Source organism: Macrobrachium nipponense, chromosome 2 (assembly GCF_015104395.2).
Source record: "Macrobrachium nipponense isolate FS-2020 chromosome 2, ASM1510439v2, whole genome shotgun sequence".
Classification (NCBI taxonomy): domain Eukaryota; kingdom Metazoa; phylum Arthropoda; class Malacostraca; order Decapoda; family Palaemonidae; genus Macrobrachium; species Macrobrachium nipponense.
The window spans coordinates 49,900,770-49,924,135 of record NC_087201.1 but is presented as its reverse complement, the minus strand read 5'-3'; the positions used below and the strand labels follow the sequence as shown (position 1 = coordinate 49,924,135).

Below are 23,366 nucleotides of genomic sequence, written 5' to 3'. Positions count from 1 at the left end.
GATTAGTGAAGAATTTTTCTGGTATGGCATCACTTTGTATTCATTGGCTAAAGGTCATGGTGTGATTCTGTGTCATAATTTATTGGCTCAAAAGTTTTAGCTGGGAAAAGAGGCTTACTTTCAAGGCAGAAGGCACTTAAGTGCCATGGCTTTCCTCTTATTGCAACTGGAAGTAATCATTATATGTGTGTAATGTACAAGTTAATTTAGGTTAGGAACCTTGTGGGATTGCTGTTAGCTGTAAGATATCCCAAAAATATTCAAGTGGAGATTATAAAATTGTTTATATTGCTTAACAAACATTGTAACTTATTTGAAATTTAGACCCCCATAACATCTAAGTTGAGGAGCCACTGTTTATATAGTACACACACACTCACTGGCATGGTACATCAACTTGAACAGATTGCATTTACTAAATGCATTGTAAAGTAAAAAAAAAAAAAAAATACTTGAGATAATTGTCCACAGCCACCAAAATCCCTAGGGCCTCGGGCCTCACCAGGCTTTTTACATAAAATTCATGTTTCATATCATATGTTTCGATATTTTGATTGACAGTATTTAATGCATTGTTATATATATTTTATAGTCTTCAAGGATTGTGTATTTCCATGTAGAAGAATACTATTATGAAATATGTACTACACATACTGTGGCACCTTTCTGTTTGCGTGTGTATGCATATGTATATACACAAGTATTTATCACTTAATGTAGCTGATTGTAGCAGTGGCAGATTGATGGGGGTTTGGGTGGGGGGGGGGAAGCCTGTGAGTGTCCCACACCTCAGCAAAAAAAAATGTATAATAATTAAAAATAAATAAATAAATAATAATATTAATAATAATGAATTCCAAGAGCTTCATATGAAGCTTCATCAGGTGGTGCAAAGGCTGCAAAAAGTCCTGAACTAAAAATGTATCAAATGATTCACAGACATGGCATGGTAGAAACATTTGCTAATGTTGAAATTGTATTATGGCTTTATCTCTGCATGTTTGTCGCAAACTGCACTGGGGAGAGATCATTCGCAAAGATGAAGCTAATAAATAATTACCTAAGAAACACCATGGGGCCGAACCGCTTGTCTTCACTGACCTTGTTGAGCATTGAACACTAGAGTCTAAGGGAGCTTGATTATACTGATGTCATCAACCAGTTTGCAAGTCAGAAGGCTTGAAAAAACCAATTTTCAATTATTGCATTGTGACTACTACTATGTACTTCTATCAATTTTGTCATATTTCCTTAAAGTTTGTGACTGACTTAAGTTTTAGTTAAAGTTGTTAATTTGGCCAATTGCATTAAATAGAATATTGTTAAACAAAAAAATTTTTTTAGTCCCATACATATTTGTCTAAAAAGTCAGTCTAGTGGTGCTCAATTAGAAAATTAGGAGAAACTTAATTTTACGATCAGTTATTTAGTTATGAAAGAAATTTGTGAGAAATCAACTTGAAAATATCTGTATGTGTGCAGGTTATAGGAATCCAAACTGCAAACTTGAAAATATGGTTAGCAATATGAATTTTACCCATAAGATGAACAACATGAAGTATTGCATAGCATGGCAGTGCCATCTCTTGCCGGCACCCATCGAGAGGTGCTCAATTAGGAAATAAATCCCAAAACCTAACCCCACCCCCTCCCTGCAGCTATAAGGGCCCTCTTTGCTTGCCAATAAATGAGAGGGCCCCCCAAGATCACTGGCCACCCTAAATCCACCCCTGGATTGTAGTCTTTCTACTTCCGTAATAGGTTTGCTCACAAGATATACAAAATATAATACAATATGTAAAAATTTTCAAGGTAGATTGTCACCTGAATAATTGCTCTATACAATGACATAAAAAATTCCATAAAATAAGTTTCTGTAGGTGAAATAAAGAATGAATTATGAGACTTTGGAAAAATAGATTTTGCAGTCTTCCCAAAACAATTTTGCTTAAAAAAAATCTATATTGGATAAAGCCTTCATTTGTTATTCATAGTACATACATACAGATAAATAACCTACTTGCGTCAGTGCAAGTTGTAATTATACCAAAGAAAATATGAAGAAATTAATGACAAAGTAGTGTCACATTATTCATAAAATAATGTAATTATAGAAAATCTAAAATATTACAAAACAAATAAATATTCTTCTTATATAGGTACGTGTATAAAAAATTATCCTGATCTTTTCTGCTGGTTTTGCATATGTCATCAAAATGCAAAGGACTTAAATTTGGATGACACTTATATCAGTCAGTGGTTAAGCAAAAGGGTTAAGTGTGAAGAGTTTTATAGTTTCTCTGGTAAAACAGGCACAGAGATGTGTATGGTGTTTTTATATTGGTTTTTGTGGAAGCATTAGTATAATAAATAATAGGAGAGAAAAAAACAGTAGTAAGAGTGAGAATGCTCCCACAAATGGTACTCTTGCTTTTTCATGTTAAAAACTCCCAGCACTTTTTATTTTATGGCAAGTACTTTAGATGGGTGATGATCATTAGTTATGGGTGTAAAAATAGCCAAATATTCATTTCTGTATAATTCACTGACAGAGTTTTTAATTGGTATGGGTGTTCAGTATTATACCTTCCAAATGAGGGTAATGAATATTAATTTGTTAAGAGTATAAACATAAGCTTAAAACGTCAAGGCCATAATTATCTTCGTTTTCCATCACTGATGATGATAGTGAGATTTAGTTTTCACAAATAAAGATGTAGAATAGTAAAACATTTTTCCTAGGATTATGTACACTAATTGCTTTCTTTGTAAATAAAGATGGAGTCACAAGAACAACCATAATTATTCATCAGAGACTAATTAAATTGTGGATATCATGAGTTAAGGTATAGGAGTAGATACTACTCAACAAAAACGTATTAATCAGACTGCATCTCACATATTGAAAGGTAACCATTGTACAATGTCATGATACTATTTATGTGACTTAACATTTTACATTGGCCAGTCCTACAAGGGTCAAGTTGGTTTTTTCAGATGGATACCTACCATGGAAAGTATATTGAAGTGCATTCTGAAAATTTATATTAGACTATATTTGCTCCCTTTACTTTTTTGCATTGAGAAGTTTTTTGAAAATTAAGTACTTTATTTCCAAGTTTTTTCAGTTACTAAGTGGCATATCACTTGTAATTTTGTTATAAACATAAATAGATATAATTTTGGTACCATAGTAAACATTGCACTTAACCGGATTGTTTCTCACAAGTAGTTAACCCTTAAACGCCGAAGCGGTAAAAAAAAAATTGTCTCCCTTGTGCCGGAGGTGTTTCGGAGTGAGCGCGGAAGCGGAAAGAATATTTTTTTCAAAAAAACACAGTGCGCTTAGTTTTCAAGATTAAGAGTTAATTTTTTTGTCATTGGCTGAAGTTTAGTATGCAACCATCAGAAATGAAAAAAATTATCATTATCATATATAAATAATGCGATATATGATAGCGCAAAAACGAAATTTCATATATAATTGTATTCAAATCGCGCTGTGCGCAAAACGGTTAAAGGTAACAAGTTACTTTTTTTTCGTTGTAATGTACACTAAATTGCAACCATTTTGGTATATAACACATTGTAAAACGATAAAAGCAACACACAGAAAATGTTATTACAAAATGATGTATGAATTCGTAACGTGCGGACATAAACAAAAATATTATTTTTAAATTCCCCATCAATCTAAATATTGTTATAGAGACTTCGAAATTGTTTCAAGATGAAGTTAAATGATGGAATATTACGATACTGTAAGAGTTGTAGCTTACAATTGCAGTTTTCAACCATTTCGGATGAGTTAAAGTTGACCAAAAGTCAAAATTTTTTATAAATTTTTTTTATATGCAATTATTTCGGAAATTAGAAAAGCTACAACCTTCAAATATTTTTCCTTTTATTCTACATGAAATTGTGCACATTTTCATATATAAAACTCTATGAAATGCCTAATATGAAACGGAGCAAATTTTCCGAGAATGCAATGTACGCATTTCGGAGATTTATGGCGGAGAATCCACGCGCGAAGGGAAGGAAAGTTTTTTTTCATAAATTCACCATAAATCGAAATACTGTGCTAGAGACTTCCAATTTGTTGCAAAACGAAGGTAAATGATTGAATATTACTAAAATATAAGAGTTTTAGCTTACAATTACGTTTTTCGACCATTTCTGTAGAGTCAAAGTTGACCGAACGTGGTTTTTTTTCTATATATCGTGATTTAAATCAAATATTTCGAAAATGAGAAAAGCTACAACCTTCAATTATATTTCGTTGTATTCTACATGAAATTGCGCACATTTTCATATATAAAACTTTATGTAACGGCTAATTTAAAATGGTGCAAACATTACCACAATCGCACGTATGATTTTTTCGGAAGAGTTACCTCGCGGACGTAAGGAAAATGTTATTTTTTTCATTAATTCACCATAAATCGAAATATTGTGCTAGAGACTTCCAATTTGTTACAAAATGAAGGTAAATGATTGAATATTACTAAAATATAAGAGTTTTAGCTTACAATTGCGTTTTTTGCCCATTTCGGTAGTCAAAATTGACCGAAGGTTGAAAAAGTGTCACATCATTTTTTATATGAAAATATTTCAAAACTGATAAAAGCTACAACCATGGGTTGTTTTTAGTTGTATTGTGCATGAAATTGCCCACATTTCCATGTATAAAACTTTATGTAACGGCTAATTTTAAAATGGTGCAAACATTACCACAATCGCATGTATGATTTTTTTCGGAAGAGTTACCGTGCGGACGTAAGGAAAAAGTTTTTTCATAAATTCACCATAAATCGTAACATTGTGCTAGAGACTTCCAATTTGTTGCAAAATTAAGGTAAATAGTTGAATATTACTAAAATATAAGTGTTTTAGCTTACAATTGCATTTTTCGACCATTTCGGTAGAGTCAAAATTGACCGAAGGTTGAAATTTTGGCACTTATCGTTATTTATACGAAAATATTTCAAAACTGATAAAAGCTACAATCATGAGTATTTTTTTGTTGTATTCTAAATGAAATTGCACACATTTTCATATATAATACTCCATGTACCGAATAATTTAAAATGGTGCAAAAATTATGTCAAAGTGACAAAATAATTTCTGAGATGTGTCACTGATACTTTTTAGTGCGATAAGAAAGAAATTTGCGCTTGCACGCCTGCGTAACGATTGTAAACAAAACAACGCCTTGATCCGTGAACTCCCAGCATCCCCCAAGGTGCGTGATTCAAAAGTTTTCGGCTGGTAGGCCTATAAGTATTTTTCCGCGAATTTTTAAAAAAACTTTTTTGAGTCGACGTATGGTACGTCCATTCGGCATACAGGAGACATTCGGCGTTTAAGGGTTAACAAAAAAGTATTTTTCATTTTAAACACATTGACTCAACAGCTTTGTATAGAGTTGAAATAAATGTAGAAGTGATATTGATAGAGCATGGAAATATTTTACTTAATGTTTGGTATTGAAGGTGGTATTTGGAAGAGGTTGGTAAAAAACAAAATCAGCGAAGTGTTTTTATGAGATATTAATAGTAAAGGAAATATCTGAAGAAAGTTTTTTGTACTCATGTGAGGTTTTCATGTTTTTCTTTTAATTTCAGATATACCAGTACATTCAGTCAAGGTTCTATCGATCACCTGAAGTATTGCTAGGTATCCCATATAACATGGCCATTGACATGTGGAGTCTTGGTTGCATACTGGTTGAGATGCATACAGGAGAACCTTTATTCTCTGGGGCTAATGAGGTAAGTGGTTACACATTATTTGGGAAGTAGCTCTTTAACTCGCACTAAAATTTGTATAGATAATGAATTGGGCAATGTTTTTGTCAGGCTTATACATTTGTTTTTAATCAAAGTTTTAATGCATAAATTTTTTGCCTGCCAGTCAGTCTTTAATGGTTACATCATGTATGTATGGTAGTGGCATTAAAATGAAATTCTGTTTTTATTATAGACAAAGGAACTCTGCTAAGAAATACCTACTAGCAAATTTAATTTTGGTGACATTTGTGATGTTCTTGAGCAAACTGTCATCAAAATATTCTTGTATATAATAGTAAAAATCCAGTTTTCTTGCATTGTTTAACCTGAAAAACCTGCTGGTATAGGCTGTTGGCAAATATTTATATATACAGGAAGTTCTGTGTTATTAGTGATCCAGTTTTATGGCACTTGTCTAACGCCAAAAAAATGCCCAAAAATAGCCATTTTTTATGCAGAAATGTGCTGATTTCTGGTTATCACCGCCAATAATAGAGTGTTGGTGCTGATACATACCTAACAGAGGTGCCATTAATCAGTTATCTGCACTAAAATCTGGTTATTGGCGATTTTCACCTCTCATCAAGCCATCAGAATGGAATAGTCGTTCATGTATTTGGATTAATACATTTAAAGACCCACCAGGTAACAGAAGTTTCTGGAGTAGATCTCTCGGCTAAGTACATCCCAGGCAAGAGGAACATTGTGGCAGACAAGCTAAGCCATCGAAGTCAGGTACTGGGGATGGAATGGTCACTTTTATCAAAAGAGGTAGTGGAAAGGCTACTCCATCTGTTGGGGAGGCCTACAGTAGATATTTTGCAACAAGGGCCAACAAAAAGCTAGAGGTTTTTTATAGTTGTTCCAGAGCCCTGGGCCATGGCAGAGGGTACCCTTCAACATTGCTGTGACAACCTGGAAGCGTATGCCTTTCCCCCCCCATTTGCCTAATCTGTCAGTGATCAACAGTGATGATCTCCCAGAACCTCACGATGACCCTACTGGCTCCCTTTTGGCCACATGCAGAATGGTTTCCCAAACTTCTAACCTGTCGACTAAAGCTTCGAGAGAGATTTCTTCGTGGCACAGTCTTCTTTGCCAACCACACTTAGAAAGGTTTCATCGATCCAATCAGAAGGGTCCCTATCTCTTCATGGCTGTAGAGTATCCGAGTGAAAGGCTTTTCTTGCAGAGCAGCGATAGAGATATCAGATTACCCCAGATCATTTTCAGCCATGTATCAAGGGAAGTGTTTCTATGTTTCTCAAGAGTGTTGAGCAGTCATTTTCCTTAATAAATCACAAACCTCCAAATTGAAACCTATGGTGCTTAGCAGTATTACTCTTCCTCTATATGAACCCTTGGGGGCTCAACATACAGGAATTTATCCCTGAAGTTTTCTAATTGGCCTTGGCTTGTTCAAAGAGGGTCGGTGAACTGCAGTGCCCCTATTTTTATGTTTCACATTTCTGCGTTTCATTTTTTTTTTTTCTTTTTTTTTTTTTTACACATTATTCACTTGGCTGCAAGGGAAATTTCACTACTTCACAAATATTTTCATAGAGTAATATTCACTAATCAATATGTTTTAATTTTATTTTCATGACTAAATACATTTTTATGATTAAAAATTATTTACTAGATTTAAAGTTATTTACTAATTTGCAAGCATTAATATTAATGTAAACAGCAAAATATCAATAGTAAAGTACTAAATTAAAATCCACAAAATCACAAAACAGCTTACCAATGTACATAAACTTACCTACCAACCAACCCCCCCCTTCCCTGCCCCTACCTCTCTCTATCTCTCTCTCTCTCTCTCAAGTATAATGTAAGATGTTTCTGAAATTTTATTACTGTAGTGTAAAGTAGTAGCCATCTTGCTTGGTGAGACGTACCCGCGTGAAGTCAGATTAATCAACAGATATCACAAGTTTAACATACGACTAGAATTTGAGAAATATCTAGAAGTGTTCGTGAACTATCGGTGATAAGATTAGTGTGAAAATAGTAGGATAAAGCGTCTTCTAAGTTAGTTTATTAAGTGTAATACTATAAATCAGAACAAGATGGCAGTAAGTTCCAACTGCGGGAAGAGGTGGCGTAATTTGGCGTGTTTAGCAGATTCGCAATACGATGAGGTAGCAGGAAGGGAACTGGCATTTCTCATCTATGAAATCAGCAACAGTCCTAACCAAAAAGATACAAAAGCATTCATAGATATATTAGAAGGATATAATCCTTCAAACTGGAACAAATCTAATGAAAACATCTTGAAAATAATTGAAGAAGTTCCAAATAAAATCCAAGTGGTCAAGAGACTCATAAAGAAAATATACATAAACCAACATATTCCGACAAAGAAAATGAATAAGGTGAATCTTGTGAATATCCTAATTGATGCATTAGGAAAAAGAATGCCAAAAGCATGCAAACTGTGTAAGGTTTGGTATAGCATAGTCAATCCACAAAACCTAATCAGAAAATGTGCTGCATGCAACATTCCGACCCATCCACAGTGTGCTGAGTAATACAAGATTTGAGAAAAGATACAAGAATTTTTGTTCAACATGTCTATCATGGATAGACAATGTTATTAAATCAAGATTGAATGTACAAATAGTTGAGGATGAAGAAGAAGAGAAGAAGAAGAAGAAAAAGAAGAAGAGGAAAACGGAAGAGAAGTAAACAAAAATGAAATGACAGAAAAAAATAAGGAAAACAAAGAACAAGATAAAAGTATGGATGCAGAGATACTCATTGATACTACATATGAGGCAATAAAGCAGCATACCTACGAAGAAATAAATTACGATATGACAACAGAAAAGCAAATCCCGAAGAGGCTCTACCCAGATCTATACAATGACGGGAAAGAGGAAAAAATAGACAAGAAAGACAAAATCTGCAACCTTTTGAAAAGAGGGAATTGCAGATTTGGAGAAAGATGTTACTACAAACATCCTAAGATATGTCAAAACTATGAAATATATGGTAAATGTGCATACTTAGATGGATATGGGGATGATTGCAGAGATCTGCATCCAAAAATATGTAAAAACCTAAAAGAAGGAAAAGGATGTAAGTTCGACAAAAAATGCAAATATATGCACCCTGTAGCCATGAATCATAATCAAATAAATAACCAACCAAGTAATAAAATCCAAAATAAGAAAGAAACAAATAAAGAGAGAAATCAAGAATATCAGGTAAAAGAGAAAAGCAAACCACCAATGAGATATGCAGAGGTGTCAGCAAAAAATTTCAAAGCATCAGCTCCGAAATTCTACTCAAGAGATAATAACTGTATTTATTATGCAAGAGGATATTGCAGAAACGGAGAAATTGCAGATTCAGACACAAAATGAATAATTATGATGAAGGAAGATCAAATATTATGGAAAAGTTGGATTTTTTAATGTCAGAATTTCTGGAAATGAAAAAAAGAACAACATACCAGAACAGGAAAGAGACATGGGAAAATCCTTATTACTACCAGTATTAAATGAAGGAGAAAACACGCAAACCATCATAGTGATGAATGCGCAGGGTTTAGTTACGAGTAACTCAAAAAGAAAAATAGAGTACTTAGAAGAACTAACCCAAAATGAAAAGAAAATAGATATAATGAATATAAGTGAAACCTGGTATTCCCAAGAGACTGGGAATGATGATCAAATAAAAGGGTTCCAAACTTATAGATCAGATAGAAAAAATAGGAATCAAGGGGGAACCGCAATATATGGGAAAGACAAAAAACAAGGAAAAATATATGAGAAATATAGTAACTCAGAATGTGAACTAATAGCGGTAGAATTTGAATCTGAAAAATTGATGAACATAGTAATATATAGACCTCCTAATACTAAAGAGTTTGACTTAATAATTGAAAAATTGGATGATATATGTAGAAATCACAAGGACTGGACTATTCTCCTATCTGGTGACTTCAACTTTCCTTTCGTAGAATGGAAAGAACGAATAGGAGATTGTGGTTGTACTTATACATATAAAAAAGAGAGTAATAGTAGTGCAGAAGATAAGAGGCAATTTGAAAAGCTATTAGATATGCTACTAGAATACAACATTCAACAAATAAATCACCTGCCAACAAGAAAGGAAAATACTTTAGACCTAGTATTTGTGAACGAGATGAATTATGTTAAAGAAATAATAGTTTATAATGCGAGTATTTCAGACCATAATGTCATAGAATTAACAGTTCATTCCAAAGCAAGTGAAAATAGAGATAAGCAAGAAATGAAAAAGTGGGAAGGATATGGAAAATACAACTTCTTCAGTAAAAATTATAAAATGGTCAGAATTAATGAAGAATTAAACAAAGATTGGGATAACATTTTCGTAAGTGATGACATAAGGGTAAATACGGAGATATTATATAAAATATTGGAGAAAATAGTGGAAAAATATATACCGAAGAAGAAAAGTAAACATCATTCATGCATACCAAGAGACAGAAGGATCTTGTTCCAGAAAATCAGAAAGTGGAAAAAAGGTCTTGCAAAAGAAAAAAATGCATGGAAAGTTATAGAACTAAAAAGTAAGATAGAAAATGCAGAACAAAAGATTATACAATCAAAAGAAAATGAAAAACGGGACTTGGAAGAAAAAACCCTATTAAATATCAAGCAAAACCCCAAACTATTATACTCATATGCGAAGAAGATGAATAAAAGAAGAATAGAAATAGGCCCTCTGAGAATTGAAGGGAGATTAACGAATGAAAAAAAGGAAATTTGCAACATACTGGCAGAACGATATAAGAGAGAATTCACCCCTAGAATAGATAATGAAGATAATGATATAGAAGTAAGGGATGAAAATAGTGAATATTTAGCTGACATAGATATTAATGAAGCTGATATTGTGCAGGCTATTAATGAAATTAAAAATGGAGCTGCTGCAGGGCCTGATGGAATTCCTGCTATTTTGTTAAAGAAAGTAGTTCATTCTATCGCAAAGCCACTTGCAATATTATTAAGACAAAGTGTAGATACAGGCAAGATTTATGATGAGCACAAATTAGCATATATTACCCCTACTTTCAAAAGTGGATCAAGACTAGAGGCAAGTAATTATAGGCTGTGAGTCTAACATCACATATTATGAAAGTGTATGAAAGGGTAATGAAGAAAAATATTATGAAACATTTAATAAAAAATAATTTGTTTAATAAAGGACAACATGGTTTCGTACCCGGAAAAAGTACACAAACCCAACTGTTAGTCCACCGTGAGAACATATTCAAAAATATGAAAAGCGGAAATGAAACAGATGTGGTTTATTTAGACTTTGCAAAAGCTTTTGATAAAGTAGACCATAATATATTAGCGAAGAAAATTAGAAAACACAATATCGTGGATAAAGTAGGAAGATGGTTAAAAGAATTTTTACACAACAGAAAACAGATAGTTATTGCAAACGACGAGAAATCGGATGAAGCCAAGGTAATATCCGGTGTACCGCAAGGTACGGTGTTAGCTGCAATACTGTTTGTTATTATGATTGAAGACATAGACAATAATGTTAAGGATTCGGTAGTGAGTAGTTTCGCAGATGACACAAGAATAAGTAGAGAAATTACTTGTGATGAAGATAGGAACGCTCTACAAAGAGACCTTAACAAAGTATATGATTGGGCAGAGGTAAATAGGATGGTATTTAACTCTGATAAATTTGAATCAATAAATTATGGAGACAGAGAAAGAAAGCTATATGCATATAAGGGACCTAATAATGAGACCATCACAAATAAGGAAGCAGTTAAAGACCTTGGTGTGATGATGAATAGGAACATGTTATGCAATGATCAAATAGCAACTCTGTTGGCAAAATGTAAAGCAAAAATGGAATGGGAATGTTGTTACGGCACTTCTTCAAAACAAGAAAAGCTGAACACATGATTATGCTTTATAAAACATATGTTCGTAGTCCACTTGAATATTGCAATATGATATGGTACCCACACTATCAAAAGGATATTGCACAAATAGAGAGTGTACAAAGGTCCTTTACAGCTAGAATAGAAGAAGTTAAGGACCTAGACTACTGGGAAAGACTACAATTCTTAAAATTATATAGTCTAGAAAGGAGAAGAGAACGCTACATGATAATTCAGGCATGGAAACAGATAGAAGGAATAGCAGAAAATATCATGGAACTAAAAATATCAGAAAGAGCAAGCAGAGGTAGATTAATAGTGCCCAAAACTATACCAGGAAAAATAAGGAAAGCACACAGGACATTAATCCACTACGCACCAGCATCGATAATGCAGCGTCTATTCAATGCGTTGCCAGCTCATCTGAGGAATATATCAGGAGTGAGCGTAGATGTGTTTAAGAATAAGCTCGACAAATATCTAAACTGCATCCCAGACCATCCAAGATTGGAAGATGCAAAATATACCGGAAGATGTACTAGCAACTCTCTGGTAGACATTAGAGGTGCCTCACACTGAGGGACCTGGGGCAACCCGAACAAGATGTAAGGTCTGTAAGGTCTGTAAGGTCTGGTTTTGGATTATAGAGCATACTGTACACTACCTGGAATATTCGCTAATTGTTTTAGTTTTATTTTTTTCCAGTATGCATTTATTGAAATACAAAAACTTGTAATTATCTACCATGGAAGATATGGATAAATTAATGACAAACTATACTGTACAAAAATAAACATACATGCATAAAAAATTAATCTTTCTCATATCTGGGGGAGAGAGAGAGAGAGAGAGAGAGAGAGAGGAGAGAGAGAGAGAGAGAGAGAGAGAGAGAGAGAGAGAGAGAGAACAGCTGGGGACGAGACTCCAGAGGGACTTATACTGGCTGAGGTGAGAGTAGTGTTGAATATTGCTTACATGATATTTTGTTTTCTAAATATTTTTATGGTGATTAGAAATAAATCATAATAGTGATAGAATATTCTCTTGCTTACTGTTATGTGTGATAATCATAGTCAACTGAATTTGTAATATTAGTTGATATTTTTTTCATTAAAAGGATATGTCCAGTACAGTACTGATATACAAGAGAGAGAGAGAGAGAGAGAGAGAGAGAGAGAGAGAGAGAGAGAGAGAGAGAGAGAGAGAGAGATTACTTCATCACAGATAAATTATTTGCTACAGGAATGACTAACCACAAATGATGTAAACCAAGAACTTAATGTATTTGCACGTACTCACAAAAATACACAGTCAAACATAGCATTCTCTTTGGAGTTCTTGTCCTGTCGTTCTCAACTACACACATATTTACTATATGTAAAATGTAAACCCAGTGCATTGTAGGATGCACAGAACGATACCGTAGGGCAGAGAAAACTTGCATGTCTGAATGATAGGGGATACTTGAGAGTAACAGTTGTAGGTTGGTACTTAATTTTCAACCTGACTGTAGAAAGATATTAGGGGGGTTCTGGGATGATAGTTTGAGGTATATTTTTGTTTAAACTGTCAAGTTTGGCAATGAACTGTTAAAATAGGTAGTTATAAGCATTTTAAGGGTGTATATAGCCTACTTAACCCTTAAACGCCTATTGGACGTATTTTACGTCAAGATAAATTGTCTTTTGGGTGCAGACCGGACGTAATTTACGTTGACATAGAAAAGTTTTTTAAAAATTCGCGGAAAAATACTTATAGGCCTACCAGCCAAAAACTTTTGAATCACATGCCTTGGGGGATGCTGGGAGTTCACGGATCAAGGTATTTTTTTGTTTACAATCGTTACGCAGGCGCGCAAGCGCGAATTTCTTTCTTATCACTAAAAAGTATCAGTGAATTATCTCAGAAATTATTTCGTCACTTTGACATAATTTTTGCACCATTTTTAAAATTAGCCGTTACATGGAGTATTATATATGAAAATGTGTGCATTTTAATGTAGAATACAACAAAAAAATACTCATGATTGTAGCTTTTATCAGTTTTGAAATATTTTCATATAAATAACGATGTGTCAAAATTTCAACCTTTGGTCAACTTTGACTCTACCGAAATGGTAAAAAAACGCAATTGTAAGCTAAAACATTTATATTTTAGTAATATTCAATCATTTACCTTCATTTTGCAACAAATTGGAAGTCTCTAGCACAATATTTTGATTTATGGTGAATTTATGAAAAAACTTTTTCCTTACATCCGCGCGGTAATTCTTCCGAAAAAAATCATACGTGCGATTGTGGTAATGTTTGCACCATTTTAAATTAGCCGTTACATAAAGTTTTATATATGGAAATGTGCACAATTTCATGCACAATACAACTAAAAACAACCCATTGTTGTAACTTTTATCAGTTTTGAAATATTTTCATATAAATAACGATAAGTGCAAAAATTTCAACCTTCGGTCAACTTTTACTGTACCGAAATGGTCGAAAAATACAATTGTAAGCTAAAACTCTTATGTTCTAGTAATATTCAATCATTTACCTTCATTTTGCAACAAATTGGAAGTCTCTAGTACAATATTTTGGTTTATGGTGAATTTATGAAAAAAAAAAAATTTTTTCCTTATGTCCGCTCGGTAACTTCCGAAAAAATCATACGTGCGATTGTGGTAATGTTTGCACCATTTTAAATTAGCCGTTACATAAAGTTTTATATATGGAAATGTGCACAATTTCATGTAAAATACAACAAAAAATGATTGAAGGTTGTAGCTTTTCTCATTTTCGAAATATTTGCATATAAATCACGATAAATAGAAAAAAAACCACGTTCGGTCAACTTTGACTCTACCGAAATGGTCAAAAAACGTAATTGTAAGGTAAAACTTACAGTCTAGTAATATTCAGTCATTTATCTTCATTTTGAAACAAATTTTAAGTGTCTAGCACAATATTTAGATTTATGGTGAGTTACCTTCCTTCCCTCGGCGCGCGGATTCTCCGCCGCAAATCTCCGAAATGCGTACATCGCATTCTCGGAATATTTGCTCCATTTCATATTAGGCATTTCATAGAGTTTTATATATGAAAATGTGTGCAATTTCATGCAGAATACAACAAAAAATAATTGAAGGTTGTAGCTTTTCTCATTTTTGCAATATTTGCATATAAAAAAAAAATATTAAAAAATTTTACATTCGGTCAACTTTAACTCGTACGAAATGGTCGAAAACTGCAATTGTAAGGTAAAACTCTTACAGTAGAGTAATATTCAATCATTTATCTTCATTTTGAAACAAATTGGAAGTCTCTAGAACAATATTTAGATTTATGTTGAATTTTTGAAAAAAACTTTCTTACATCCGCGCGTTACGAATTCATGCATCATTTTGTGATAATATTTTCTCTGTGTTGCTTTGATTGTTTTACAATGTGTTATATACCAAAATGATTGCAATTTAGTGTAAAATACAAAGAAAAAAAGTTAACTCGTTAGCTTTAACCGTTTTGCTCACAGCGCGATTTGAATACAATTATATATGAAATTTTGTTTTCGCGCTATCATATATTGCATTATTTTTATGTGATAATGATATTTTTTTTTCATTTCTGATGGTTGCATACTAAACTTCAGGCAATGATAAAAAAGGAGCCAAAAATGAACCCTTAATCTTGAAAACTAAGCGCGCTGTGATTTTATGAAAAAATATTTTTTCCGCTTCGGCGCTCACTCTGAGACCCCCTAGGCATATGGGAGACGATTTTTATTATACCCCTTAGGCGTTTTAGGGTTAAGAGTAACAGTAGTAGGAGAGTACTGTAATGTAAGGTTACTCTGGGTGTTTTGGGATGATGGTCTGGGATATATTTTTGTTTGAAATATTAAGTTGTTTTAGTATGATAATTTAATGTATGTATATATTTATTTGAACTATCCAATGAAGCAGTGAAATGTTAAAATAGGCAGTTATAAGCATTTTAGTTTTATGGGTATAAGGTATTTGGCAGTTATAAGCATTTTTAGAAGGGTGTTTTGCATTTCTGGGGATTGTGCATTACTGCAGTAGATTCTAGAACCTATTCCCATGTAATGGGGAGCCATTGTGCATGTACTTTTAATGTTGAACGTACGAGGGGTTTGGGTTCCATAACCTTTGAATTTGTCCTCGAATTCATAAGAAGGACTCAAAATCCCTCTATTCATGATGACAGATTAGTCTCTTGATCCCCTCTCTTGGGGATTTTGTTGGTAATGACCCAAACGATTGCTGTTATGCCCTATCAGGCCGGAAAAAGAAAGAAGTGTAAGAATACTATCTCCTTTTGGTTTCATGAAGTGATAAGACAAGCTTACACCTCTGCTTCACAGTCAGAAGCTGATATAGTGCATGTGAGAGCACATGATGGTAGGGGTCTAGGCCCTACCATTGCTTTCAAGGAGAACTTATTGATTCACATTATTTTGAAGGCAGGTACCTGGTTTTGCCAGACCATCTTCATATCCTTTTTTTCTGCATGACATTGCCAATAGGTCTTTGGACACCCTTTATTTCCTTGGGTCGGGGGATGGCTGCTCAACAAGTTATGTAGCTCATCCAATGCCCCTGGCAGGACAGTTTAATATCTTTGCTGTTGGATATGAAAGTGAAAGTGAATGAGATGACTGGTCTTCTTCCTTTTTCTTTCTTTTTCTGTTCTACTGGTGGGCAGTTGAGAGACGAATTCCATCATTTGCTGGAACTGGTTAGATGTAGGTGAGCAAGCTTTCATTCTATCAAGTTTTATATGTTTGTTCCTACACAATACAAATTCTGTCCCATTCTTCTCTCACAAGGGGTAGAGGGGAAATGGCAGGTGGCCAGCAAAAGTTTTGTTGTTTCTAACAGTTCTTTACCATCATCAAGACAGTATAAAAATATATTTCATAATTTATTAGGTCAGATATGTGGCTGTTCAGTAACATATGCTTAACAGATCAGAGGCTTTTGAAAAGGAAATGAAAATGCAGACTCAGCTGCCAAATCAGCCTGCACTATCTCTCCAACAATTACACATGCCCCACTGTCAGAGTGTTAAACCATTGATTTACCAGGATTGGAAAAGAGAATGGGCCTCAGTGCCAACAACAAATAAACTTGAAAACATAAAAACTGAAGTGTATGCATGGAGGACATCCTTACAGGAGAAAAGATCAAAAGAGGTGATCCTAACTAGGCTCCGTGTAGGACACAAAATTCTCGCATGGTCACTTAATGTCAACACCACATGCTGACCCAATAAAGTGTAGTGTAACAGATGTCAAACACCCATGACAGTACAGCATTTACTTATTGAGTGCCCAAATTGGACCCAGCAAAGATCTATTTATCTACGGAATTCAAAATGAAAAGTATTCTTGCTGAAAGCAAAGATTTTTCAATTATAACATCATAAAATTTTTAAATTAGACAGGTTTCTCAAATAAAATATAATTTTTAAAAAATTTATTTAATAATTTTTTTAATTTATTTATTTATTTATTTTTTCTCTTGGGATTAATCCCTGAGAACCAGCCCGAGAAGAGTCAACTTGAGACTCAGAGGTCTGGAAAAACTAACCCCTATTAATAACTTCTTCCTGTGGTCAAGAAGGTCTTAACAAAAGGATGACTTACTCTTATAATGAGAGTAAGTCATCCTTTTGTTAAGACCAACAATTGTTTGTCTTAACAAAAGGATGACTTACTCTCATTATAAGAATAAGTCATCTTTTTGTTAAGACCAACATTTGTTTTGTATATGAACAAATGACAAATTTGAAATAAATTTTTATTTTTCATAACTAACAAACCTTCGGTTTTAACATATACAGCCCACCTCAAGCCACTCTTAATTTTTTCTTGGGCTAGAAGGAAACGGCTTTGATAATGCATAGCGGGAGTAAAGCAGGTCACATAACTTCCTCCTGTGGGCAATATTCCAAGTGGCAATCATCCCAGTAGCAATTTCTCTCTCTCTCTCTCTCTCTCTCTCTCTCTCCCCTCCTTTTTTCTTTTAGCGAGCTTTTGTCTGGAGCTGCCAGACATCCTCTAGGCTAGGAAGCTGAGGGTGCGCTGCTTCTGTTATGGTGTCCTTCCTCATCATATCCAGGGTCATCAGCAGGGGGTCTGCCCCTTCCTGATCTCCTGTTGGTTGATGGCAGCAAGTCAGGTTTTTCATTGGTTGCTTGAGCCAGGCCTCAAGCCACTTCTGCCTTGTTGATGGTCATGTAGCTGCATCCTCTGAGATCTCATGTTTTAGCCTTCATTTTTCATCTTTTACTATGAGGTTTAATTCAAATGTTTCTACAGTGGTTTAACATTGGTACTCTATAAAAACTAATTAAATACAGTACAGTGTTCCCCCGGTATTTGCAGGGGATGGGTACCTAAACCCCCCATGAATAGCTAGAATCCACAAATAGTTGAAATCCTTTAAAAACATTAAAACTGCCTATTTTGCTATTTAAAACTCAAGAAAATCCCACTTAACAACTTTAATCACAAAAAGTGTATTTTATGATAAAAATGATACAAAATCAACAACAAGAATTTGTGGCCAGGAGGGTGGGGAGGGGCATTGTCCAACACCAGCAGACATTTCAGGGGGAGGCGCTTCTCTTCCAAGAATTTCTTCAGTGTCGGGCGGAAACACAGATTTACCCACTCTGTGAACAAAAGCCTCGTTACCCAGGCTTTTGCATTAGCCCTCCACATCACTGGAAGCTTCTCCTTAAGCACTTTGTGGGCCTTGAAGGATCGAGGAGTCTCGGAATGATACACCAGTAGGGGCTTCACCTTGCAATCCTCACTGGCCTTGGAACAAAGTGCGAGCATAAGCCTGTCTTTCATAGGCTTATGTCCGGGTAGCTTCTTCTCTTCCTCCGTGATGTACGTCCGACGAGGCATTTTTTTCCCAAAGAAGGCCAGTCTCATCACAGTTGAAGACTTACTGAGAACTGTAGCCTTCCTTGGTTATCATCTCGTCGAACGTCTTTTTAAAGGCTTCGGCCACTTTCGTGTCCGAGCTGGCAGCCTCCCCATGCCGCACCACCGAATGGATGCCAGTCCGTTTACGAAATTTCTTGAACCATCCATGCGAAGCCTTGAAGTCTGGGGTTGGCGTTGAAGTCCCTTCCCCTCCGTCGTCTTCCGCCTGGGCAATCAAATCGCCGAAAATAGCGCTGGTTTTGTGGGAGATTGCCGTCTCCATTATTGTATCACCAGCGATTTCTTTGTCTTTTATCCAGACAAGAAGCAGCCATTCCATCTCGTCGTGCACGTGGGTCCTCTTGCTGGACAAAATAGTGATGCCCTTGGAAGGTGTAGCTGCTTTGATGTCATCCTTCTGCTTAAGGATGGTGCCTATTGTCGATGGATTTCAGCCGTATTCCTTGGTGATCTCACAATATCGCTTACCAGCTTCATACTTCTTGATAGTCTCCACTTTGTCTCCAAAGGGAGGATTCGCATCTTTCCATGAATTTCAACTTTCTTGGGACCCATGACTACGTATATACTGTACGCAATTCACGTATAAGTAGAATAAAGTTTCACACAACACTATAAAGTACGTATACTGCAACAGAATCACTAACGAATTTACGTTACTAAACAAAATCGTTAGACCAAACGAATACCGCATGCGTACGATAACGATGCTGATACCGAGTGGCCGAGGCACGCCGCTACGTACATAGATGCATCATGGGAGGGATGCTGACCAATAGGAGAGAAGGATCTCATGGCGGTGCTAGCATCAGAAACCAATGGTAGAGCAGGAGGATGGTGGCGAGTCTACTCAGTTGGCGGCGCGCGAGTTTCAAAATTGTTATCGGTGGTTTGAGCGAGCGAATCTTGGACTTTACAGAAACCTTTTGTATCTTGAAAACTTTTCGTATGTAGAGCTGTTAAATTTTTCGTATTAGCTTTCTTATCTCGAGTTTTTCATAAGTTGAGCCTTTCGTATCTCGAGGTACCACTGTACTACTTGACTTATATGAGACAAGGTTATTTTTCCTTATACAACGTGTTTTTAGGAGGAAATATTACATGAACATGTCTCATTGTGATTGTGAACTAATTTTTTTTCATTAACAGATTACGTTGGTGGCCTGTTTATTGAGTAAAGCAATACGTGATTCCATTCGCAATTTTCCTTTAAATCATCGTAATATGAACTTTACGGTATTTATCTTTTATCGGCATGAAACCAACTGTAAAATGTGTTCTTTCAAGCACAGTAGTTTTGATTAAAATAATTTTATTTCAATTTTATCTACGGTTGTGCTTGATGGCATACGTTTACTGGAGTCTTATCTTTGTTGCCGATGCACGATAATGGTCATTAGCAGCTTGAACAGTTTTCTCAGCTTCAGCTGTAACTAGGTTTAAATTTAACAGTATATTTCCCTATTGATCTTTGATCTATATTGATCTTTGATCTATAGCGAATAAAGTTATTACATTAAGATATCTCGGTCCTATTCTACATAGCGTCATTTATAACAACTACGGTAATAGTGTACTATAGTACGATGATTGAAATGCAAGCCAAACGGATGTTGTTATCCAATTTGGTTGTACATAAAAAAAAAGTTGTTTCTCGTTTGGTTGTTCATGGCTGTACACGTTTACGCAACGAGTATAACATTAAAACCATACTTTCATCATTCTCTTTTGCTGTTTTTGAACTTATGTAACTAGAAGGTGGGATAAAGTTAGGCTATTGTAATTTGGTCTCTCATAAAATCGGATTATCGTAAGATGAATTATCATAACTTGAACACTACAGCTACCTGTACGCTGTATAAAACCTTATTATATCTTTACATACTATAGACACCCAAAGGATTAAAGCTAGGCTTTTTTCACTTTACAGTATTTATAATATATAATATACTGTACAGTAAATTCTATAGTACATACTACATATATTGCATAAATATAATTTTACTTATTGCGCCATTGCGAGATTACGGCGCCGTTTGACTGGTCTAGGGAGCTGTTAACTGGTCTAGTATTCCGAAAGTAGGTGTGTGGCAGCCGTAGGCTTTAAAAAATCACTTAGTGTCGGCGGCCAGGAATGGAACCGCTGCCGCTAACCGAGGGCCGCCTGTATTTTTCTCTCTATATTCTGGGGGTTTTATGGGCATCTTTACCTTAGATATATATTTAATACCATAAATAACATCCTACTTCAAATATACCTGAAATTACTAACTTATTACTGTATTAATCTTGGTGGTTATATTAATATATTTCAAAGTTATCTTAAACATTTTACCATTAAAAGTATATACCTACAGCCAATAACAGAGAGAGAGAGACCATTGAATGGCAACGTCATATATCAGACCATCAAGAGTGAAATTATGTTATTTCTGAGACAGAGAGAATAATAATGGAGAGAGAGAGAGAGAGAGAGAGAGAGAGAGAGAGAGAGAGAGAGAGAGAGAGAGAGAGAGAGAGATGATAACTCCTAGACTCCAACTCCTTCCCCTCTGCCAGCCAATTTGTATATCAAACAGTCATTTACTCCCCCACCCACCTTTCTCCAAGTGGATAAAAGACTGGGAATCGCTATTTTTTCATTAATCTTATTAATATTTGAAAAATAGTCATAAGGTAAATCATTTATTTACACTACATAACAAATAAACATACGTAAGAGAGAGAGAGAATGTTATTGTTATTGTTTAATCTCATTAAACTTAACCCTCTTATGCCTAAGCCCTAAAAACCAAAACGTCTTCCGTATGCCGAGGCGGGTTTGGAGTGAGCGTGGAAGCGGAAAAAATAATTTTTTTTTTAAATCACAGAGCGCTTAGTTTTCAAGATTAAGAGTTCATTTTTGGCTCCTTTTTTTTGACAATGCCTGAAGGTTAGTATGCAACCATCAGAAATGAAAAAAAAATATCATTATCATATATAAATAATGCAATATATGGTAACGACAAAAAAGAAATTCATACATAATTGTATTCTAATCGAGCTATGCGAAAAACGGTTCAAGCTAACGAGTTACTTTTTTTTCGTTGTATTGTACACTAAATTGCAATCATTTTGATATATAACACTGTAAAACAATCAAAGCAACACAGAAAAAATATTATCACAAAATGATGCATGAATTTGTAACGCGCGAATGTAAAAAAATGTTTTTTTCAAAAATTCACTATAAATCTGAATATTGTTCTAGAGACTTCCAATTTGTTTCAAAATGAAGATAAATGGTGGAATATTACAATACTGTAAGAGATTTAGCTTAGAATTGTAGTTTTTTACCATTTCGGACGAGTTAAAATTGACCGAATGTAGAAATGTTTATATATATTTTTTTATATCCAAATATTGCAAAAATAAGAAAAGCTACAACCTTCAAATATTTTTGTTTGTTTCTTCATGAATTTGCGCACATTTTCATATATGAAACTATAAAATGCCTAATATGAAAAGGAGCAAATATTAGAAGAATGCGATGTACGCATTTCGGAGATTTGCGGCCGCGAATTGGCGCGGGGAGGGAAAGAAAGTTTTTTTTAATTCGCCATAAATCTAAATATTGTGCTAGACACTTTGAATTTGTTTCAAAATGAAGATAAATGACTGTATATTACTAGATTGTAAGAGTTTTAGCTTACAATTGCGTTTTTCGACTATTTCGGTAGAGTCAAAGTTGACCGAACTTGGTTTTATTTTCTATTTATCGTGATTTATATGCAAATATTTCAAAAAAGAGAAAAGCTACAACCTTCAATCATTTTTTGTTGTATTTTACATGAAATTGCACACATTTTGATATATATAACACTTTATGTAACGGCTAATTTTAAATGGTGCAAACATTTCGATGATCGCACGAAAAAATTTCTATTTTTTCGGAAGAGTTACCGTGCGGATGTAAGTAAAATTTTTTTTTTTTTCATAAAATCACCATAAATCGAAATATTGTGCTAGAGACTTCCAATTCATTGCAAAATGAAGGTAAATGATTGAATATTACTAGAATATAAGAGTTTTAGCTTACAATTGCGTTTTTTGACCATTTCGGTAGAGTCAAAGTTGACCGAAGGTTGAAATTTTTGCACTTATCGTTATTTATATCAAAATATTTCAAAACTGATAAAAGCTACAACCATGGGTTGTTTTTAGTTGTATTTTGCATGAAATTGTGCACATTTCCATATATAAAACTTTATGTAATGGCAAATTTAAAATGGTGCAAACATTAGGACAATTGCACGAAAAATTTATCGGAACAGTTACCGCGCTGACGTAAGGATAAAGTTTTTTCATAAATTCACCATAAATCGAAATATTGTGCTAGAAACGTCCAATTTGTTGCAAAATGAAGGCTAATGATTTAATATTACTAGAATGTAAGAGTTTTAGCTTACAATTGCGTTTTTTGACCATTTCGGTAGAGTCAAAGTTAACCGAAGGTTGAAATTTTGGCACATCGTTATTTATATGAAAATATTTCAACACTGATAAAAGCTATAATCATGAGTATTTTTTTGTTGTTGTATTCTACATGAAATTGCGCTCATTTTCATATATAATACTCCATGTAACGGATAATTTAAAACGGTGCAAAAATTATGTCAAAGTGACGAAATAATTTCCGAGATGTGTCACTGATACTT

The 23,366-nt window shown here is 34.4% G+C and overlaps 1 protein-coding gene across 2 annotated transcripts in view; it reads left to right on the top strand.

The window, feature by feature from the left end:
* Positions 1 to 23,366, top strand: part of LOC135220563 (dual specificity tyrosine-phosphorylation-regulated kinase 1A-like) — a 174,747-nt gene that overhangs the window by 134,906 nt on the left and 16,475 nt on the right. For both annotated transcript variants that reach the window (XM_064257787.1, XM_064257786.1), the window contains exon 7: positions 5,628 to 5,774. In XM_064257787.1, coding sequence (XP_064113857.1) covers positions 5,628 to 5,774 — 147 coding nt within the window. The remainder of the gene's footprint in view (positions 1 to 5,627; positions 5,775 to 23,366) is intronic.